This window comes from Chinchilla lanigera, unplaced genomic scaffold, assembly GCF_000276665.1.
Source record: "Chinchilla lanigera isolate Chin_1 unplaced genomic scaffold, ChiLan1.0 scaffold00024, whole genome shotgun sequence".
NCBI lineage: Eukaryota > Metazoa > Chordata > Mammalia > Rodentia > Chinchillidae > Chinchilla > Chinchilla lanigera.
Window position 1 is genome coordinate 12,507,233 of NW_004955425.1, and position 22,859 is coordinate 12,530,091.

A 22,859-nucleotide genomic window follows, 5' to 3' on the forward strand; every position below is an offset into this window, starting at 1 on the left:
TGTAATATGGTGATTAAATAAATTTTAAAAATAATATATGCAAATCTACAGCAAACTCTGGACTGTTTTCTATTTTTATTGACATTTTAATTTTGGAGAATTCGAAGGTAAATTATTCTAGGTATCTGTCATTTGTTGGAGAGACGGTGTAATTATGTGGAGAAGATAAACACAGGAAATTCCAGCTGTGATTTCAGTTGGTGACTGTGAGGCTGGGAGCTGGGTTCTTTCAGAGCATTGAATGTGCCTGTACTTCGTCCAGTTTCTCCTCCTGTGTGAAACAAGGTGAAGAATCTTTGCTGTACAAGTGAAGTTTTTCTTTGTGATTTCTGCAAATAGGAGTTTCAGCCACCACTACCAAATTTTATAGGGAAGATTCTTTATATGGAGGCCTCTCACAACCCTGTTGGGTACACCATGATCAGCTTCCTGCACTGATGGGAAGAGGACTTGTCCGTGTGTGAGTGTATTATCAAACCTCATTGGTTGTTAGAGCACAAAGCCATAGAAAGGTACCACAGTCTGTTCCTGAGAGTCGGCGTGCAGTGGTAAACAACAGAAGTGCATTGCGTTGGTGTCATTTGGATTCATTTCTCCTCCCACCACGAGAAACCCACTTTGTGAAACATTTCCTTCTTTGACTATTTACAGGGCTCATCAGTGTCCCTGTCACGGTCCAACAGTCGTGAGCATTTGGGGAGTGGAAGTGAATCGGACAACTGGAGAGACCGAAATGGAATCGCACCCACAAGTCCCAGTGAATTTGCAGCGTCTATCGGCAGCCCCAAGCGTAAACAAAACAAATCGAGTGAGCTTTGACTTTTATTCATACTTTAGGTGTAGTGAGCTCAGTATAAGCATGTGCAATATAAGTACGGTTCTGAGACTTCAGATACTTGGTGTGTCTCTGTGCCATCTGCTCTATAAAGATGGCCTTTGTCCCCCAGGGAAGTAGGCCGATTAATTTTTCTCCAGTCGCTGTGTTTGGTACATTCATCCACCCTAGTGTTTGCCATCCTGAAGTGTGATGTTTGTTTATATCTTCTCTCACTGTACAGTTTGAGCTCCACAGAGCAAGAGGCACATGTATTTAATAAACATTTATTAAGTACCCTTTTTCCAGGCATTCTGTTAGACTGTGCTTTTTTATTTTTTCCCCAGAATGTCTGACCCAGAATTCCTCAGCATAATATCTGACCCTAGTAAGTAGGTTGCAAGGAGTGAGTAAAACACCCCAAACACCCATATGACAAGGAAAAGACAGGGATGTAGCAGTTGAGAAAAATACTACCAAATTAGTATCTTGGACTGTTGAGGAAAGACTGACCCGTGTGTAGCTACTAATGGTGAATAGCAGGATTTGACTTTTCTTTTAAATTGATAAGACATAGCTGCATGAGCATAAACAGAAGATCACGTGAAAGCATGAGTGTTGTGTCTGAGCAGATACACCTGAGACCTTGTGTGAGTCCTGCTTTGTCCTTTACAGCACCCATGCTTCTTGGCTATATAAATCACTAAACAGATGAGAATCACTATTGTCACTCCAAGATTTGCTCTTAATGCCCTTTTTCAGAGTTTTTGACAAATTTGGGACCCTGATCATGTAGCTTGGAATATTTGAAGAACAGTTGAAGAAAGGCAATCTAGACCAGCACAGTAGATACTTGGTAACGACCCATTATTATCATCAGTCAAGTCAGCTACTTTGTCAGAGTCTCAGATTTGAAAAGACCTAGCATGGGGGCTGGGGATTTAGCTCAGCGGCAAAGCGCCTGCCTGGCAAGCGCAAGGTCGTGAGTTCGGTTCCCGGTACCGGAGAAAAACAAAAACAAAACAACAACAATGAAAAGACCTAGCATGATACTGGCCAAGTCTAAATAAGAAAGCCTGGTCATTCCCAAGTTAGAGTCAAGTAATAGCCTGAAGACTTCCTGTTTCCACCGGCTGGATCCTGCACCCCGACAGTGTGATTGATCTGAAAGGTAAAGGCTGGTGCAGGGCCGAGATCTAGGGGGATAAATGATACTGGGTCTCTAGCCCAGTCAAAGTCAGTTCTGTGCTTCTCTTTTTTATTTTTAACTCTTTCTCTTAATTTAACATTAGATAATTAGAATTGATTGTACTACATAGTTGAGTTGGTTTTGGGTTAAGATAGGGGGATTCATTAATGAAAAGGGAATGATTAAAGAAGCCCAGTTATTGATCCTTATCAAATGTTTGAAAATGATAGAGAAATTTAAGAGAAGATAAAGAAACTACCCATAATTATGACAAAAATGTGAGGAAAGCCATGGGCCATCATAAACATATCACTAACCATACATTTTCAGACATCTGTTCTTTAAAGTTTTACTAGTCCATCTTACTCAGCCCAACACAAAGTATTTTTTTAATTAATTCCATATCTTACATTGCTTTTTGAATACTCTTTATGCCAATAGAACAGCGTAATCCCCATTAGACCTATTGTGAGTGCTCAATAGCCACATGTGGCCTCTTCCTACAATTTGAAATGACTTTTCGTAATACCATTGCCAGGTTCCTAAGCCTCAGTTTTCCCTGGGTGTCCTGTGCTTGTCAGTTCTCAGATGTCCTTTTCAGCAGCTCTGTTTTTCTTCTCCCAAATGGTCAGTTTTCTCATTTGGACAGTCACGCGGCCAGCCTGCCAGTGACGCCCACGGTCTGGAGCCTGTGCTCAGTCTGGTATGCTCGCAGCACCCCGCTTTGTGTCACTGTTGACTCGATGCCTTGCTCGTCCTTCTCCCTAACCCTTTTAGTGACTCAGGGTCAAGGCTCTGCTTCACCTTTAAATGATGATGCATCTCAGGACTCATCATGCCAGGGCTTTGTTCTGGGTGCTTCCCCTGCGTTCTCCCTCGACGAGATGAAACATCTGTTTTTAAGAGAAAAAGAAATCTTATGGGGAAATTCCTTCTACTGGAGATATACAAAGGACTTCTTAGTTGGGAAATGGAAGCAACTGGAGGAAGTGGTTGATAGCACCCAAAACAGTGCAAGGCAAGACACTTGGATTTGGCAGATGAATGAACCCCTAGAGTAGGGTCTGACCAGCTTAGGTGCGTCTTCCTCATCCTTCCCCTCCCTTGGAATCACTCCTGCAGCTGCATCTCTGGTACAAAAGGACAGACTGCCCACACAGGCAAGGGCCAGCTGGTGGTCAGGGAGGGAGGAATGCTGCATGGCTCTGTCAGATCCTCCAGAGCAGGATGTTTGTGTATTCGGTGAAACACTTGCATGGTTCAGTGGTCCACCTCCCAACTTTGCTTGTCACTTGACCTGAGAGAAACAGACAGTGTGGTGAAACCTTTGCTCACCCAATCAGTCTCAGAGCTAAGGCAAACCTGTGCATTGCCGTGTTAGAATTTACCCCAAGAGACAGATTTATTTCTGTCACAAATTAAATCCAGGAACTTCAACAGCATTCCTGTGACCTCATGTATTATTCCTAATTTTAGAAGTATTCTATCTGGTGAATTTGCTGGCCAAATTATGTTTTGCCACATGACACAGGGAAGCACATGTGTGGCTGCAGAGGGGCCTTCCTAGTGCCCAAAAGGATCCTGGCTCTCCCATGACTTTCCATACTTCATTGTGTCTTGGGGATCCTCCTTGTGATTCCCCATTTAGTTCACATCAAATCACTTCTAAAGAGCACATGCTTCTGAGTTCTCAGGGAGAATATGATAAATGATTATTAACTACAAAGGCACTGCTGCCGAAGTTTTGCCTCCCAAGTGTCACTTTTAAATGGCAAGAGCCTCCCTGAGAGTAATAACCAGCATTTCCTTAATGAAAAGCCAATATTTCAGCAAAAGATTGCTGTAGTTCTGCAGCAAGGGTTCTGCCCAGCTGAACAATGAAATCTGAAATATTTATGTGATTAAAACTTTTAATTAAACCACATTCTCTCTGGGCATTTACACTTTAAGCCTGCCTCTCCTTTGCCTTTCAGCGGAGCACTATCTCAGTAGCAGCAATTACATGGACTGTATTTCGTCGCTGACAGGAAGCAATGGCTGTAACTTGAACAGCTCTTTCAAAGGCTCTGATCTCCCCGAGCTCTTCAGCAAACTTGGCCTGGGCAAATATACAGATGTCTTCCAGCAGCAAGAGGTCAGTTCTTATTTTTCCCGGTGTCTTTGTTTTGGCTATGTGGATGATGACCTCTGAGAGGAAATCACGCGTTGACCTATGACTGTGCTTTCATGGAGTGTGTATTCAGGTCACATACCGTGTTCTTGCTGTTAGGAAAAATGTCGCCTCATTTCTTATTTAGTGCAGTTAGTAAACATAGGATAGCAGAAATACAGAAGATTATGTTTCCAGAAATGCACCATAGCTGTCGTGCACCATTGTTAGCTGGCATGCTGATCTGTAGAACTTTTGGGTTCACAGCTCCCCAGGACCAGTGTCAGGTGTACAGCTCAGAGGATTTTGTCTTTGAGTCTGTTGTCTTTATTAAAGACCCTCAGAAGCAAATAGCACCATCTGAAATAAGTATCTGTGACTGTTTTTGGCCCCCCAGTCACCCTGTGAAGTCTGTTCTCACAAAATATATTTCAACATATTCATTTATTCATGAAATTAGTGTCTGAGTTTTCCTTGAACTAAACCAGAGCTGAGATGTCTTCTGGACTGTCGCTCCCAGGGATGTTGGTCCAGTAGGTCAGCCTCGGCCCTTTAGCCACTAGCAGGCATAAAAAGGCCCTCAGCATGATTCTGATGGTGCTATCATATTACTAGGGCACAGCTAACCCAGTACATCAGAGAGGTGAAAGTCTTTATAAGTTTATCTTTCTCAAGTCAAGTCATAGTCCAAATTTGGTGCTAGTTGGCTGAATTTCATGTTATAGAATCTCTGATTAAGTCAGTAATTTTTGATCACGTAGCAGTCAACAAAGAATTAAAGGTTTTGTTAGCTATTTGGTATCATAAATTCAATGTATGGCCCATGGCTTAATAAATAATTAAGTTTAATTCCTGAATTTTTTTTGTTACACTGAGAGAGAGATTGCCATATGGATGTTGGACTTCAGGCAGTTGATTTTATTTTCTTTGCTCTATATCTCAGTTAGGTGCATTTAACCATGGATTTCCTGAGTTGAATCACCCTTTCACCTGAACCCATTAAAGCACCATCTCTACTGCCTTAGTCCTGCTGTTTAGATGACGATAGCTGACTGAGGCAAAGGACACAAGTGTATAACTAACTTCTCCAGCCACAGAAGAAAGTGTTGCTTACTGATAGCTGGGTTTGTTTTTAATCTACATTTCCTATTCAAAGAAGCACAGAAGTAAATGTATTATAGGTGCTTCTAACCTTACTACTCTAAGAAGAAAGAAAACACAAGATGCTACACCCAGACTGGCTTTATTTAATAATTTATTAACGAGGGCATGAATCAGCAAACGGTGGCCTGCAGACCTGTTGCTTGATTTTGTCAATAAAGCTTTATTTGGACATAACCATGCTCATTTGCTTATTGTCTGTGGCTGTTTTCTAGCTGCACCAGCAGGGCTGAGTAGTCGCAGCGGTGACTGTGTGACCTGTGCCGCCTAGAACATTTCCCACATGGCCCTTTAGGAGGAAGTTGGGGGAATTTAGAGTCTGTTGAGTAGAATTTCTAAGAACGTATCTTTAGAATTAGGATCAAGGCTGACCTTAAGGTTTTATAAGATCTAGATGTAATGTCAAATCAGAACAGAGAATGGCAAATTGTGTTTACTGCAATTTAATGAACAGTATTTTTTACTTTTATTTTTTTTTTATTTTTAAATTTTTTTTATTTTTTGGTTTTTCTCCGGTACCGGGAACCGAACTCACGACCTTGCGCTTGCCAGGCAGGCGCTTTTGCTATTTTTTACTTTTATATGGCACATTGAAATTTAGTGTGTAATCCGCTTCCTCTTCATAGGTATTTTCCAATATTCAGCTATGACTTAACAAGAACACCCCCACTATGTAACCTCATTGTATTGAATTTGTGGTGCATTGAAGATTCACTTAGTAACTTTCACAGGTGATGAACAGTATATGTGTATTACCACTAACCATAGCTGCCAGTTATTTAACCCCTTTGGTGAGTCCCTTGGTATGCTTTACATCTGCAGTCATATTAAATATTTACAAGGGCCCTGCAAGGTACAGTATGTCCCCAACTTATGAGCATTTGAATGGTGAACTTTCACAGGTATAAGACTCACTTTGTTGGCTTAGGAACAAATCCAACTTATGAACAATTCTCCTGGAGTGGAACTCGTTCTGCTATGGCAACAGAAACACTGAAGCGACACCCAGGATTTGGAGGCAGATTTATGTAACATTGGACAGGCACTGACAAGGAGTCAATCCTTACAGAAATGTCAGGCCTGGAAGGCCTAGGGAGGGAGGTTTTTATGGGGCTGCAAAGGGAAAATACAGAGGCGCAGTACTTGTCTGTCTTTGATTGGTTCTTACAATAGGTATCATAGTGACCAGCCATTTCTAAGAAACAGAAGTGACAGGAACTGTAACAGGAGCTGTTACCTGGGCAACTAACAGAAACTGACACATACTGGAGGGGGGCATTTTCTGCTACAGTTTGTAAGTCGGGGGTTTACTGTACAGCATTTTCAATCCTATGTGTCTTTGACTGTGATGACAGACTCAGGGTCTGAATCCAGGTCTCTCTAACTTAAGAGTCTGCTACCTCTCTAGTCAGCCACATTGTCTTAAAAGGAAGAATAAGGTTCTTTGCTATTTCCCTCCATCCTTGCTGCTGATACCATAGGGTATAATTATAGCACTACTGCAAGTGGTTTTTTGATGCCATTTTCAATGATGGTCTACTGGGTTGAACCAAGTGAACCAAGAGATCTGATGTAGTCTGTGAATTCTTGTGTCAGTATCATGTAAAACACCATGGAAGTTACCATCTGTTATATAGTTGCTTCTTGAAAGATATAGTGGCCCAATCCAGAATTTAAATCTAAGAACAGTTTTTCTTTTTCCTTGGCAGATAGGATATTTGTGTTTCCTTTTGCCAGAAGTTTCCAGGATAATCAGAACTAAATTTTTATCTCAGTTCACAGTTAATTATGAGGTTGGATTATGTCTGCTAGGGTAATCACTTTCACTTTACTGTCTTTCAGTTTGTGCCCCATCCACTAGTTTTTGGAAGTAGGCAATACACAGGTAGTAAATACGTGTAATGATGAGGTTGTCTTACAATGATGAAGAAAATAAGTGCTTAATATATTGGCTGAAGATTGTCTTTTTACCCACAGATTGATCTTCAGACATTCCTCACTCTCACAGACCAGGATCTGAAAGAGCTGGGAATTACTACTTTTGGTGCCAGGAGGAAAATGCTGCTTGCAATCTCAGGTGAATATGAATGTTCAGCTCATACTTTAAAATCTGGAAAAACTTCTGCCAGTGGTCTCAGCCATGGGGCTGGTTCTTCCCATCAGCTGCTTGCTTATTCTTCTAACATGTTGGTGGTTGTGGTGTCAGAGGGTTCTTCTGCCAACTGTGTGGCCAGTGCTGAGAATATCCACTCCTTCATCAAGGCAGTGCCAGCCAGCCTGCCTGGACAATGTTGTTCCTTGAAGTAGATCTCTTCAGAAAGATAGAACCAGAATTGTTCTATACAGAACATAGTAGTGGGAAGAAAGTTTAATTTTCCTTTCTGTCCTTGTGCCAGACAGTAATCATTGTGAATAAATATTCTTAATTGGATGTCAGATTCAAAGGTATGTGTCCTTGAGCACCAACCAAGACCATCACTTTGTGCAAAAAATACCATGCTTTGGTATAGATAAGAATCTAGTAGTAGTATTTATTTGTCTTAATGTTTTTAACAGAATTTGTGAATCATCAAAAGGATATAGTATCCTGAAAGTAGTTACAGAATGAAGCAAAATAATGTTTTCTGTATCGGTAAAACACCCACTTTGTGTATCCATTGTATAATCCATGGATCAGAAAATGCTCCCTCAATACGTATTGGGAGACACTCATTTGAAAGGAACTGGGCCAGTGATGAGTCAGGAACTGGCAAATATATAGTAATATACCTCAATAATGTGCTTAGAGAAATATGAGGAAGAAATATTAGAATAAGAAAATTTTCAAACACATTGGACTAGGTACTTAAATGCCAAATTTATATGCATACCCTCAAAAAGACAGACACGCTAAGAGCAGAAGCTAAGTATCATGTATAGTACTGTGAGAAAATGACTTTGCTCTTTTTGAGCATTGAGTCTGCTGGCTGCTTCTTCTGTGAGGACAGCAGTTGTAGCCAACTGGTGAAAGTCCAGTCCAGACAGCATTCACTAATGAAATCAGCAAGTAAATTAAAACTTCAGTGGTTTTCCATTGTACTTGAGAGTTGCGTACAAAATCTTCATCTGAAGAAGACTCAGGCAGTGTAGATTTGAAACAAGAGTGGAAATCCCATTGGTGCGCTTTCTGGCAGTAGCTATTGTGCTTCTCCATGAATGGAGTTCTGAGTATGCCACCCCAGCATTTCAGAGTATGCCACCCCATGGTGTGCCCCAGAAGCTGCACTAATAGTGCTCTCCAGGTAGATGTGCAGTTCCTGTTAGCTCAGAAGTTCGCTTTGATATAGTGAAGAGCACACTGGATTCAAATAGGAGACCTGGGCTTTCCTACTGTCATATCATGAGATCAGGGTAAGTTTCCAAATTTTGGTTTCATGAAAATAGATTGGAACAGATAATTGTGTAAGGTCAACTTCCCTTTCTAAGATCTGTCCTTTCATGTCATCTGTCATTAGACTTAATGAACATAGACAACAGTTTCAACGGTATGCATTACTAGCAGGATATTACTTTGTTCTTTCCTTTTTTACCATCTGCAGTAAGATAGTCGATTTTTCAACTTGCTTACCCTGGAGTTTATCTGAGAGAGCTATTCCTTGACTCTAACTTTACACACTTTCACATTGCTTTGTGGATCTGCAAATGAAATTGGCACAGTACTTGAACTCACATATTCACTACACCTGTATTATTGAAATGTGCTTGTAGGCCAGCATTTTATACCAGCAGTCTATAATCATTCCCTAGAGGCTCGTGGAATAGCAGTGACAGTAGAAGAACTAAATTCTTTATGTATCACCCCAACTTCAGACTGTAGAGCTTTTAGAGACATCACTAAATACTTTCATAGGTTGCAGATGGATCACTGATACCTATTCTCTGGAATATAACAGCACCATTCACTCTGGGCTTGGGGGAGTAGAGCAGGAATCAGAATCCTAGTTTTAAAGTTTTTTTTCTAATCATCTCTGGCATGTGTCCTTTGAGGTTATGTGCTTCTTAAATTGCCTCTCTCAGTGGGGTTCAGTTCTCTTGCTTTTAAAGGGAATTACAGACGTAGAATAAGATGTCTTATGAATGCTTTTCACAGTATGAAGCATTTGATTATTTTAAGGATGATTTTGCCTTTGTTGACTGCAATTGTTCAAACCTGGTAAATCGTTTTCTCTATAAGTAATAAGTTTTTATCGAGAAACCATTCATCAAAACGCTTCTTCCTCCAGTTCAAGCTACCTGATAACAAAGACATCCATTTGTATTCTGAGAACATTCCATTTCCAGAAAGACACAGGCAGCTAGGCAGCTCTGGTACACATTTGTCTTGTGTTTGCATGGTTTGGTGAGGTTCAGAGTTTGCTCAAAAATCCTTTTTAAAATTTTATAGACTTTTTAAAACATATAATCAGAACTGTTCTTTCAGTATGAGGTTTTGTTTTATCTTGGGCCAGAAGACATGTATTCTAATGTTATAGGAAGAGGTGAAGTTTATTTCTAGTGGAGATGGATCAAAGAATAAACTTGATTTTTTTCAAATTCATGATTTTTTTTAAAATTCAGAGATTTCTCTCAGAGTAGTTCAGTGATTGATTTAACTAGTTGTACACAAACTCAGTGAAAGGAAGGTTAGTGTCCTGTAGACAAGCTTCCTGCCACGGCCTCAGGTAGATCTAACATTTCCCGACCTATTCTTTTAGTTTGTGACTCTGTTCAGATCCGCAACAAGATCCTGAGAGCTGCCAGGATTGTGTGAACCTTGGGATTTCAAAGAAAAAGGTTGGTATTATCCCAAACTATTCCTTAGGCTTACTGAGAAAAAAATCAGAGGAAGGAGTTTGCTTTTTAATTTAAAACACAACAAAACCCCTGAAATCTCTTCAGTAGGACTTGATCTTTGATACCTTCTCTGGAAGATGTCTCTGTGCTTCACATTTATGAAAAGTATATATGAAAGTGAATCTTTAGGGAATGATTGGATTTCCTCATGCCCATTTTAGTCTTTCAAAGATGTAGCTAATGTGATTTTTCAGGAAAAAGTTTTCAACATTTATTTTCAAAAATTGTCTTCATTGGCCCGTTTGTTTCCATGTGCTCAGCTGCACATGTTATACCTGCTAGGGAAGGATGTTGCTTCGCCTCACTCCTTGCTCTTCCATCACCGTCACAAAGGGGCGCCCTCCTAATTGGTAGGCTGTTTCCCACATGGAAAAATGGAGCCAAGATGGTCTCCATGCTTGAATGTAATACAACAGGCCATCCACTTAAGGGGATTTGTTTATTCTTTATTTTCCTAGAAGTTTGCCTTTAAATATGTTTGATTCCATCTTGATTTCTAAAAATTCAAAGTGCTGTATTTATGAGTTTGTTACAAGTACTAACTCATACTGATGGCACAGCTGAATGAGTCTCACTGTGATAGTTCCATACATGTGTGCTTTAATTTAACAAGACACATTTGCTCAACTTTTAACATGAATGTCTTTGCTGCTGTGATTGTGTAGAGAGTTGAAACAATAGGTGTTAGTATGCATGCCTGCATGTGTCATTTGTAGAGTTTTCAAGCTTTTTTATTTAAAAGTAACTTTAGTATACTAAAATATGAAATAATGCTCTGTTATTGGGCATACTTGCAACTCTAGTGTCTTAGGTTTGCATTGCTGATGGCTGAGTTGGTCTTTGTCCATGGGCCCCTGGCCTTTGCATCAAGGATATGAGGCTTCCTCATTTAATGGATGGGTGACATCAACGACTTTTAAAACCAGCTTTCTTATGTATAAAATGGAAATATTAATATTACTTATTCCTTAGAAAGGACACGAATAGGACAAAATAAATGTAAAGTGCTTATCTTATAATAAAGGCCAATAAATCACTTATCTTTCTTCTAAAAACTGTATGTGAACTAAAGAGAGTTGTTTCTATTGTATCTTTGACCCTTACAGGGCAGGCATACATGTTTTGAAAGTAAGTGGAGTGAAATAAGGGTGTTGGCCCATATTCCAGAATTAAGGGGTTAGGAGCATCTCTGGCCTTGTGATCATCCTTATCTACCTGTGACAGTCTAGTTGGTTCTCATTCTTAGCATTACTGTAGTTCCACATAATTTATACAGCAGCCTCAGAATTCAAAAAGGGATTGTGTATATGGTTAAAAAATTGAGTCCCATGAAAATATAAAGTTCCCATGACTTGTTACAGCTTACCTCAAACTAAACAGAAAGGACAACTTTGAGCAGTCTATTTGAAATCGAGTAAGTCTTCAGATATTTGCTTTTGGTGGTTACCAGAAACTGTAATCTCCACAGTATGACTCCTCTTTATAAGGAGTTACATTAGTGATTCCAGGGTCAGTTGAGGGGGGTACATGTAATCATAAACAAGGTAGTCTGTGTAGGTTCACTTTTCACATTTCTAATAGTTTTTACATGGCAGTAGACAAACTAAGGATGTTGGTAAGAATTCTAGTTTCTTCAAAATGACAGTAAAGCACTGTAATTTACCCTGAAAATTTGGATACAAACTTTGGTTGTTTTCAAGTATGTATTTTCTGAACTGCTGTGATTTGTACTGTGTTGAATTTTTTTTCAAAGAAACCTTCTGCTTCTTCACCTAACCACTTCTGATTCAAGAAGCATAGACTTAATGAGTGGCCAGAGCCGTGGGGGCCAATTTAATGCTTAATGCTTCAGGGTTTTTCTCCAGTACCCTCACATTTAGGTACAGGGTATCTTTTCACGTCTGAGTGGCTGCTGTGTTTGACATAGATGAGTTAAGGAAGTGTACAAATCTTCTGTGTCCTCTCTTACACTTGTTACTGGCCTTAATTGTCCCTCTGCCCATGAAGTGACCTTTGGTGTAGGTCAAATGGTTAACATGGTTCGAAGTTTCTGAGAATGATACAGCCCCCAGAAAGTTTTGTAACCACCATAAAATCTATTTGTTGTCCTCTGTTTTATAGGCTACCAACATGCTACCTCTAACATCAGACTCTAGTATGTCAGAAGTGTCTTGGCCATTAACTAAAAGTTTTCCTTTTGCTACCAGACTTGACCCCCCCAAACCTACTGCGTCACTATTTTATGAGCTGCAATGCCATATCCTGTAGTGTATGGAACTTTTCTAGTGGGCTACTAACAATTCTTTCTCACTCTTTCTCTCCAGAACTAAATAAAAACCGAAGAAAGCTTTTTGAACCACCAAATGCACGCACCTCTTTCCTGGAAGGTGGAGTGAGTGGCAGGCTGCCCCGACAGTATCACTCAGACATTGCCAGTGTGAGTGGACGCTGGTAGCACTACCCTCTAGGCACACACCTGCCGCTGCCTGGAGAGCCGGCCTGGGAGACTTGTGAGCGGCTTCCACTGCACACCGTCCTCAGCACTCTGGGTGTCTGGTACCAGGACCAAAGCATCTACTCGCACCTGTACTCTGTGGTAGAAAGGAAGACAGCAGAGAAGATGGTCTTTATGCTGCCGTACAAAACGCCAAATGGGGATTATTTTTTTTAAATGGCATTTGGACAGAATTTACAACATGAGGATAAGGCTTTATTCCCTTTTTTAAACCTGTATAACATATGCACTGATTTTTTTTTTTTACTTAAAATGAAGGATACATTAACATCTGGGATGCCAGAAAACTTAGAAGTTATTTTGTTTGTTTTGGTATTTGGGAATTTAAAAAAAAATAATCAAAGCGGAATTTCTGGTACTGCTTTAAAAGAATGATTGAGGGCTTTCAGCACTTTACATGTTCTGACTTCTTGTCCTGTGGAAACTTTCTTTTTCTCTTCTTCTTTCTCTCAGTTTCATATTGGTACAGATCAGATTTAGTCATATTTTTCTGACTACATCAAATTTTTTATTTGAAATGGTACTGGATATTAGTTTCTCTGCAGACTGTTCTGTGACTGTGGGAAATGTGAGTCCACTCGGTTATGGACCAATTTTTGTCATTCTTGTCTGCATCCTGGGAACTCTTAGCAGTGAACCTGGCTCGCGGTAACAGGTGCAAAGACAGACCAGATGAGATTTGCAATATTAACCCTTTGCAGTCTTCATATTTAGCTGCTGCCTGTATTGCTAAAATGATTTTAATGGTTGTTGGAAGGCAGAGGGCTGTTTTTATTTAGTATACTGCCACTAAAGGACATTTATTTATATCAAACTTTTATTTTTAGATATTATAAGCATACAGTACATAATTGATGAAATTGATATTTGCTAGAGATTTATGGTAGAGAATGGACGGCATTCAATAACTGGAGCCCTAGATTGTCACTTTATTTAAAAAAGATAAATAACCATCTGACAAGACAGCACTGTTGCCATTATGAAAAGAAAAAGATTACGTCCTTACGATGTGCACATGAACTGTGCTCCGTGTGGTCACAGGACTTTCCTAAAATTGCTTCCAGTAGGCTTGTGAATGGGAAGGCTTTATTTACGTCTCCAGGGTGACAGCTTATAAAGATAGCTGAATTCTGAAGGGAAAGAAGAAACCGTTTTCTAAGTGGCTAGATTTATTGTTATAATCATACTGTGAAAGTCCAAGAAATCGGGCAACATTGTTTCCTGGGTCTTTTCAGATACCTTATTGTGGATTTATGAAGGTTTTCAATCCATGCAGAAAATCACTAAAGTGCCTTTCTTTATTCAAAGCAATATTATTTCCAAGTGTATTAATTTGTTGGGAAGCTTTCCCATAGGAAATGTTCTCAATTACCTATAATGACTTATTTATATTTAGTATTCAGGATTTTCTATGTGGACATAAACCACTGTCATATGCTCTTAGTAGAAGGCATTAGATAAACTTCTACAACCCTTGGGAAATTATACCAATGTGGACTAAGAAATACTTATGCAAACCTTTTTCCCTGGCTAACCCTTGCCATTAAACTGAGAACAAGAATTGAAAATGTATTTTGCACATAGAAAAAATGTTCACTTTAAAAAATGAACCCTGGTCACTTTGAAGGCGTAGACAACGCACCTATTATAAAATGAACAGTTAAACGCAATCGTATCTGCTTTAGAACATAGAACCCAGTCACTCCTTTTGCACGTAGAGAGCCATCTTCCTATGCACATGCACAGATGGTCACGCAGACCTCCCTGGTCATTGCGTGAAAGTGCTATGCTGAATATTCAAGCACAGCATAACAGCCCCAGCTTTGTTTCCTGTTCAACATCTCAATTTTGGAAATTTGATGATTTCTTTTTTAAGACCTTCCCGAAATGAATAAGATAATCATTTGGAGCCCTTCTCTCACCTTTCCACTGTGTATTTGCCAATAAGAGGAGGAGAGAATGAATATGCAGTATTAAATTGGTACAGGTTTTATGATACAGCATGTTCTTACTATGCCAAAGGGAATACTGTCCCACTTAAAATAGGTAAAATAGGGTAGCTAAAAACAAATAAAGACACTGGAAGTTATTTTTCTCACTTTCTCGTGATAGAATGAAGGGAATATGACACTACAGTATACAAAGTGGTCAGTGTTATATGATGCACAGAATATCTGGATTATTTGAATAAATGTTAGCTTTTAATCAATCTGCGCCTTAATAGTGACTGGTTATCTGTAAATAGAGAACAGATACAGATTGTATTTTTGTGTGGGTTTTTGTCCTTTCAGTGACTTTTTTAAAAAATGAAAGATGGAATTAACATTGAAAATGGGAATTTTTCTAATCAATTGTTACATGAGAAATAAATTTATATAACCCCTTTGTATTGTTCTTGCTAGATTAAATGTCTTTTTAAAAAATCTGTACATAAATTCATGCTTATTTTTCTTTTCTGAGAAAGCTTTTTTTGTTATTTTCAGCAGAGTTGAAAGGTATTTTTGCAGTGGAACTGGATATGCATTTCCTCTTATTTCTTACTGACAGGGCTCCAGTTCAACCAGAAGTGAAGGCACCTTATTTTAGCTAGTGAATCCAAGGCCAGCATCAATCATTGTTTCTTTGGCCACCTGTAGGTACATACACAAAGAGTAACATAATAGAACAGATTTTACTCTTGTTACTTTTTCCTTCTATAAAGATTCGAGTGTATGACCACTTTGACAATCTCATCCATCAGCAGAGGTGCTCCATACTGAAGTGGTTCCAGGCTTTGTGACCCTTGTTCCCATTTAAGGGACTGACTGCTGTGCTGTCTGTCATATTGAGTGCTGACCGTGGCATCTACTGAGATTCTGATTGGACTCATTCTTAAAATGGAATTGGTACTATTTTTGAAATCTGCCTGAATTTTCAATGCTAACCCTCTGGGAATATCTCCACTTGAATTATCTATGCCAGTGTTTCTTAAAAATTGTTTCTAGAATAAGTTCTTTTCATAATTGAAATCTCATCTGTGATCCCCTGAATAATTACTTGTCCAGTCATTCAGTTCTATGAATAACTACAGATAGGTGGATAAAGACACAAATGCCAAGTGCTGGTGCCGCTAGTAGTGTACCATTGAGCTGACATTCTAAACGGAGAAAGGTGGAGCTGATGAGGCAGGGTTGGAGGATGCAGTATCCTCGCTCTTCAACATAGTCTTCCATGTTACACTCCAATCACTCTGGGGCCTTATAGAAGCCCAAGTTTTTACCAGAACTGTTGAGTTAGTCTATCACACTGAAATAGGCCTGTGCTTTGAAATGTGAAATACTCCTTCCGCCACCCTTCTTTTTTTTTAGGTTGCATAAGTTTCATGACATTCTCAAAAGGAATGAATGTGATAGGAGGGTTATGTTGCTGCACTTTATGGTCATATTCTATGGTGGTAATGGTAGGGACCGTAACTTCTTAGATTTGACTCCAAGTCACAGGGCAGGTTTTAGACACCAAGTTTAACATGTTTGCTATCAGTGTAGATACTCCAAGCATGCACTAATACTTAGAAGTTCATTCCAGATGGAGACATTCACAAGATACTCCACAGTGGAGTAAATGGAGTCTCTTCATATGATGGGTTCCGATGGGAATTTCACCCTACTTTGAGTCCTTACAAATTCAAATGTGTTAAAGTACAATTTAATCTAATTTTTATAAGATATTTATTGAATATATTCTATGGTTCTAGTCACCACTGGGAGCCATAATGCTATGCTCCTGTTCCAGGTAAGTTATCTTTGTTTCCTTACCTCAGGCTTTGGATAACTTGAGGTAATCTGGCTGAGAGCAAAGGAGGCTGGCTTTGCAGTTGGGTATGCATGTAGACCTTGGGAAAATTACTCGCCCTCTGAGTCGACATGTATAAAATGGAAATAATACCCGTCTTCGTGAGTTGTTAGGAGAGTAAAGAGAAGCTGTCCTGCACAGTATAAAGCACATGGTGAGTAGGAAACCAGTTGCTTCCACCATTACCCCAGCTGGGTTCTCTGTTCACTGTGTTTCGGTGCCCATCGGGGTCTTCCCTGTGTTTGTCTGCTTTCTGTATTAGAAGGGGAAAGCCCATTTCCTCTGCAAGAAGGTTTGGAGGAAAACCCATAAACTTCATTCCTAGTCACTCCTGCCCTGGCAATTGAAGTCAATACTATCCTGAACTAAAAGCGGGGGCCTCAAACTTTGTACAGAAGTCTGTACTCTGCTTGGTTGGTTTTTGTTTCAATTTTTAAAAATCTTATGTACCATTGTATTAAGGATTAGGTTCTTCATGTGGTTGGAGTTAGTAGCTGTGTCTACTAGTCAGATGTGTTGTCCCTAATTACTTTACTATGCCATGGAGTTCTTGTTACTTTTGGGTGGCGTAAGCCCCCACATCATCCACCCCAATTGCTCAACTCACATGGATTCCTTTCTGCCCATCACCACCCCAAAAATGTAATGCTAATGCCCTTTGTGTGCGTGAATAAGCTTTTGTTTTTTGAAAACAGCTGTTTGCATATGTTTGTGCTAAGTTTAGCTGTTTTCCACTTTAAAAATTGAGTAGAGTTAGATAATGTTTGACTTCTTACAGACATGGCCAGGGCACTTCAAAAACACTTCATCAAGGGATTTCACATTTTTGCTGCTTTTTAAAATACTTTGACTCATTCTGAAATGAGGCAAGTAAAGCTTAAAGTTCTCTTTCTCAACGGTTAGGCTGTGAATGTGATTTGGAACAGATTTTGGGAATTGGAGTCTGAATCTGACTTTGGAGACAGAATTTGAGTGTGGGAACCAGAACCTTTAGGAAAAAATTACAGTAACTGAAATGATTCAACTTCATAATAGAACGTTTGGATGGATCACAAGGAGAAAAGAAGGTTGATAATTGGGCGTGTGCCCCCCCTCAAGGCCAGAGAAAACAAATGATTCTGAGCTCACTGTCTCCAGTGCTGCTTAATCCTTTACAGAGGGGCTGTGGGAATCAGACTAGAAAACAATGTATATTCAAACAAAATTGTCACCTGAACACAAATGACCGTCAGTTGCTGATGAAGTTTGATTCAAAATTGCCATGGATAAAGTTCTCCAGTTTTGTGAGTGGGTGACATTTGCTCTTTGCCAGAGTCACAAAATGATGCTAAGAACAGGCAAATGAAGTAGCTCTGTATAAATTCTTCCTATGGCTTGAAAAATGTGCATGGTGCAAAGCTATGCTGCCTTTATTGCACAAATTTGAGTTGAATTCCTAAGAAGAGAAAGTTCCGTTTTGGTACTTTATTTAAAATCTTTTTTTTTTTTTTTTTAATTTTAAAGACAGTAGTAAATGAGAAAAAAAAAACAAAACAATAGCAGCATACCAACATCACAAACATAAACGAAACAAAGCAAGAACATTAAAGATGATACAGGGTTTCAAGACAAAATGATAGGAATTAACAGTGGTTGTTATATTACATATTGTTATCATTAACTATGTTGCTTAGATTACCAAATGTAAGAATGGAAGGTTGTTCAAACCATTACAGAGAATAAAAGAGTAATTTTTACATAAAACATTAGAGATAATACAGAGTTTCATTAGACAGTATGGCAGGAATTAACCATGGTTGGTCCATTGCATACAGTTGTCTTCAAATCTGTTGCTCAGATTACCAGACATAAGCATGCAGAATTCGTCAGAACATCAAAAATGTTAAGCATTAACTGCTCAGTATACCATCAGACATCAGAAAATCTTTTAAACACACATGAAACTACCGTACCTTTTTCCAAAGGGAAACTATGCCCATGGAGGTGGATAAGGAAAGTTACAGCTTTAGCAGTCATATACACTTTAAAACAGGTACCCCAATATAATGAGGATGTCTTTAACTGGCTGAAAAGTATCAGAGAACTTAGAATTGAGTTTAAAAAAAAAATACCATGGGATGATGAGGGTGTTGTATGGCTCTTACATACCTTTATTAATGTGGTATAAATGCAGACTTTTTGGAGTATTCATGTAACAGGAAATAGGAATATGAAAATGTAAGGTTTTCTGATCATGCTGCTACTAAGACATGATACATTAATGAGGAGAAGGCAGTTGAAGAATTAAAGGAAATACTGCAACTTAAAAATGTTTTAGGTGCCTTGATTTTATGTCCTCTTTCTATAACATTTCTGAATGAGAAATTCCCTTTCTCCGTCTCTTTCCTTTCCTCTCCTTCCCTCCCCCCACCTCCCCTCCCGTTTTTTTGTGGCTCAGGGCGTTGAGCCTAGGGACTTTGCACTGATCTACATCCCCAGTCGTTTTATTTTTTTGAGACAGGACCTCCCTAAGTTGCCCAGGTTGAGCTTTAATTTGCAGCCTTCCTGTCTTGGCCTCCCAGAATACCGGGATAGTTGGTGTGCACCACCAGGCTCAGTTCTGCCAGCTTTTTTTTTTTTTAACAGTTGAAGGTAAGCAGTGCAAAACCAGGTGCTCATTATATCACTGTTTCTCATACCAGAAGTGGTAAAAAGCTAAGTTTTGCCGTTATATTTTTTGCAAATTAGTATGTTTAAAATATATCAGCGTAGTGTAATTACTACAAAAGTTTCTAAATACTTAATCTCACTGTATTAACAAACGTTTCTTGAATTTACACCTGTCCACCCTCCAGTCTCAGAGAAAGATTGAATTATACATGTTTTCATAATGGAAAATGTATTCAACAATATATTCACGGAATTATCAAGTGTGAGCATCACCCAAGTTTTGCCAGCCACGCCAACACAGAGAGAACCTGGATGTGCTCTTGAGTATCTGAGACAAGGCAAAAGTGTGCCTCTGTGTGCTTAGTGTGAACGTGCTTCCTGGTTGATCTGTTTCTTCGGGAGCCCCATGACTACTATGACGGCTTCCCGTGTGTATAATGTATCAAATTCTCCCTCTGCTGATTTCCTCATCTCGCTTCCTCCCATTTATTTATGCGTTCCCACAACAGAGGGAAAATAGCATTTTCAGTCACTTGGAGGAGAGTTTATTTTGTGGCAGTACCTCTGGGATCTGGCATGCTCTAGAAGTGGAAAATATTTCCTTTGATGTCTCCAAGATGGTGATTTGCAGGGTTCCAAGGCAGAGACCAGAAGGGTGCACATGTAGAATCGCAGCACTTTGGAGGCAGGCCCAGTACCATTCTCACCCTTTCAAGGCTAATCCAGACTGCTTTGTCTGAAGCCGTTCTTTATTAGCAGATGTTAGGACTTTACCTCCCGAGGATTCTAGTGGAAATTTATTTCAACATTCTGCTGAAGGAGAACGATCCCAGTCAATATTCACAGCACACAGTAATAAAGGTACATTTTCAGCAGCACAAAGGAAAACCACATCCCAAAAAGCTGTCACCCCAGCCTACAGCCTAGAGAGATAGTTACTAGCTCCATGCAGAGGAAGTCCAAACCAACATGCCTGCTGGAACTGAACGCGCAACCATGTGCAGTGACAGTAACAGCTACAAATGGGTATTATGAGGACCAACTGTTCACACAGAAGACAAGGAAACCAAGTGAAATACTATACAGGAAAGGAGGGGACCTGGGGGGAACACGCTACAGCAAGGACTGCAAGCCACAACCCAGAAGAATGAAGTCTTTCATCTGTGTTTGGGGAACTATGATGAATTCTCTGTCCAGGTCCTCTGACCAACAGCTGTTTTAGCCAACGGGAGACTCCTGAAATGGCCAGACGCCATGTTAGGCCTTCCAGCACTTCTCCCATTCAGCTGGGGTGAGGAGGGCAGACAGGCACATTATGTCCCCAAGGTGGAAATTGCCGGACAACTTTAAAGGTTAGCCACTACCCGAGCCTGGGCACAAAATCTCCTGTATAAATAAATACACGGGACCATATATGTATTCCTGCCCGATTGCATAGGCCTGTGTGCATAGAGCACTTGTACCTGTGTATGGGAACTTGAATAATAAGATCCTGTGCAGATTTTTTTTTTCTGTTCATAGACTTACACCTATGATAAAATTAAATTTATAAATTAGGCACAATAGTTGATTAATAATAGAAAAATGATGGCAATATATATGCGATAATAAATAAAAGTTATAATCATGTCTGGAAATTTTACTTAATATTTTCATACAGAAACCATGGAAAGCACAGCTGTGGGTCAGGGGAGACCTCTGTAACTCTGGTGCTGTGCTCAGTCTTTTGACTTGTGGGTTGTTGGCTCAGACTGCTTGTAGTGCTTTTAAAATTATAGTCAATACATTTTATAAAAATAGATCCCAGTTCCACCATAAATGACAGAAAACAAATTTTTGGAGGAAATTCAAAGAATCTATACTTTTCTAAGAGCTTTTTAGTGTTTTTGTTATACTAGGGCTGGGAGGCCAATACTTGGAAGCACGGGCCAAGACTCTCCCCGAAGATAGGTCCTAGAACCCCAAACTTACAGCAGTGAAAGAAGATGTCTTTCACATTGTTCTGGCTAGAGTCCTGTCGGCAGCTTTTACTTGTGTATACTGGGGCCGTGTTCACCCCTGACCCAGGCCCAGATTAGCTAGGCTCGGATTACACGTCCACCCATGAAGCCATGTTGTAGGTAAACCCCAAGGAGTGGAGGAGGGTTAGCTCCCCAAAGGGGAAAAAGGATGGTTACTGGAAGATGTAAGAATAGTTGATGGCGGGGAAAACAAAAACACTCCTGTTGTAGGAAGACTGTATTGCATTCGCCTCTTGCAGGTAAAACTGACTCAGACACAGTATCTGCTTTGTGAAAGGACAAACACCCAATTCAGGTCAGCTGAGGTCTAGACTCCAGCTATTGAACTCTAAAAGTGGAATTTACTTTGCTGCCATGCTGAGGCGCAACCCAGGCAAACTAGGTAGTCAGGAGTTGCCCATTTATGTTCACAGAGTACCATGGGCAGAGAATTACAAAACGGAGTGAGCATAAAATATCTCTGTGGTGTGCTAGCAGGCAGGAGGGGAGTTCGTGCAGCCTGCCCGCTCCAGGCAACGTGGGCCATGTGCTGAGAGCAGTTTATGCAGATGAAGTTCACAGCTGAGCGCGCATGGCTTGGCGGTGGCAGCACCCCCTCAGCCCACGTGGCAAAGCATCTGACGCGGAAGAGTCACACGGGGGTAAATCTGGAAATGAACTCTCCCGGCACTTTAACCTTCTTGAGGGACTCACACGCTCTGCTTTCTCCTGATTGCCGTGAAATCTAAAGAACCCTTGACGTGGGAAACAGTGCAGGGGCTGGGGCTCCATCAACTGTCCTCAGCCCATCCAGAGAACATTGTATTTATCATAGGAAAGGGGAGAGGGAGACAAGGCGCCAGGCTTCCCCGTCTCACCTCTACCTGCACCCTCCCTACTCGCCCCTGCTCAGGGTCGGAAAGAGCATGTAGCTTTCGCTCCTCCAGCAGCGATGCTGTGGAAGTGCTGGATCCCAAACATCCTGCTGTATTCTTCCCAGTCACATAGTGGACTTTGCTCCTCACTGTTGGCTGTTGGATTGAGTCCACCTACCGGCTCTTCATTGCTGTGGGCAAGTTACTTCATTTCTCAGGGACTTCACTCCCTCGTCTGTAAAAATGTAGTCACCAAATATCTACCACCCAGGCTTCTCCTGAGGATGAAGTGAAATAATCTGAATTAAGAATCTCACCCAGTGCCTATGTTCACATCTTCTTTCCTTATGCCTCAGATCAGTGCTGTCTCTATGGCAGCTCTTCAAAAGCTACTAGGAAAGACAAAACAATTACTAAAATTATTTGCCTAGGGATGTCATGGTTCATGATCGAACCATAGGTTGCCTTGCTTTTTCTGGAGTGAATTTTCCTCATAAGGTGGTTGGCAATGCCTTCAGGCCAGAGCTCACCGGGAACCCACCTGCAGTTGGTAACCTGGGTTTATCACCCTTTGCAGGGAGGAGAACGCACTGTGCGGGGGCTGTGGGGTGCCTCCGTGGGGTTAGGAAGGGCTTGTGGCATTCAGGGTGCTCTTAGGTGATTTGGGAGGGGTTGAGGAAGAGGTCTTGCTTTGGCCTGGAAGCTGTCAGGATGAGGTAGTAATTCTATGACTGGCTTTCTCATTCTCTTATCTAGAAGGATGTACATGAGAATAAAGCTATAATACATATGGAAACAAGTGGT

General features: G+C 40.4%; 1 protein-coding gene across 2 annotated transcripts in view; it reads left to right on the forward strand.

Annotated features, from left to right (window-relative positions):
• Positions 1 to 15,089, forward strand: part of Bicc1 (BicC family RNA binding protein 1) — a 284,711-nt gene extending 269,622 nt beyond the window's left edge. For both annotated transcript variants that reach the window (XM_013514878.1, XM_005385916.2), the window contains exons 18-21: positions 652 to 808; positions 3,977 to 4,137; positions 7,291 to 7,390; positions 12,510 to 15,089. In XM_013514878.1, the coding sequence (XP_013370332.1) occupies positions 652 to 808; positions 3,977 to 4,137; positions 7,291 to 7,390; positions 12,510 to 12,640 (549 nt within the window). In that variant the 3' untranslated portion in view covers positions 12,641 to 15,089. The remainder of the gene's footprint in view (positions 1 to 651; positions 809 to 3,976; positions 4,138 to 7,290; positions 7,391 to 12,509) is intronic.
• The last annotated feature ends 7,770 nt before the right edge of the window (positions 15,090 to 22,859 follow it).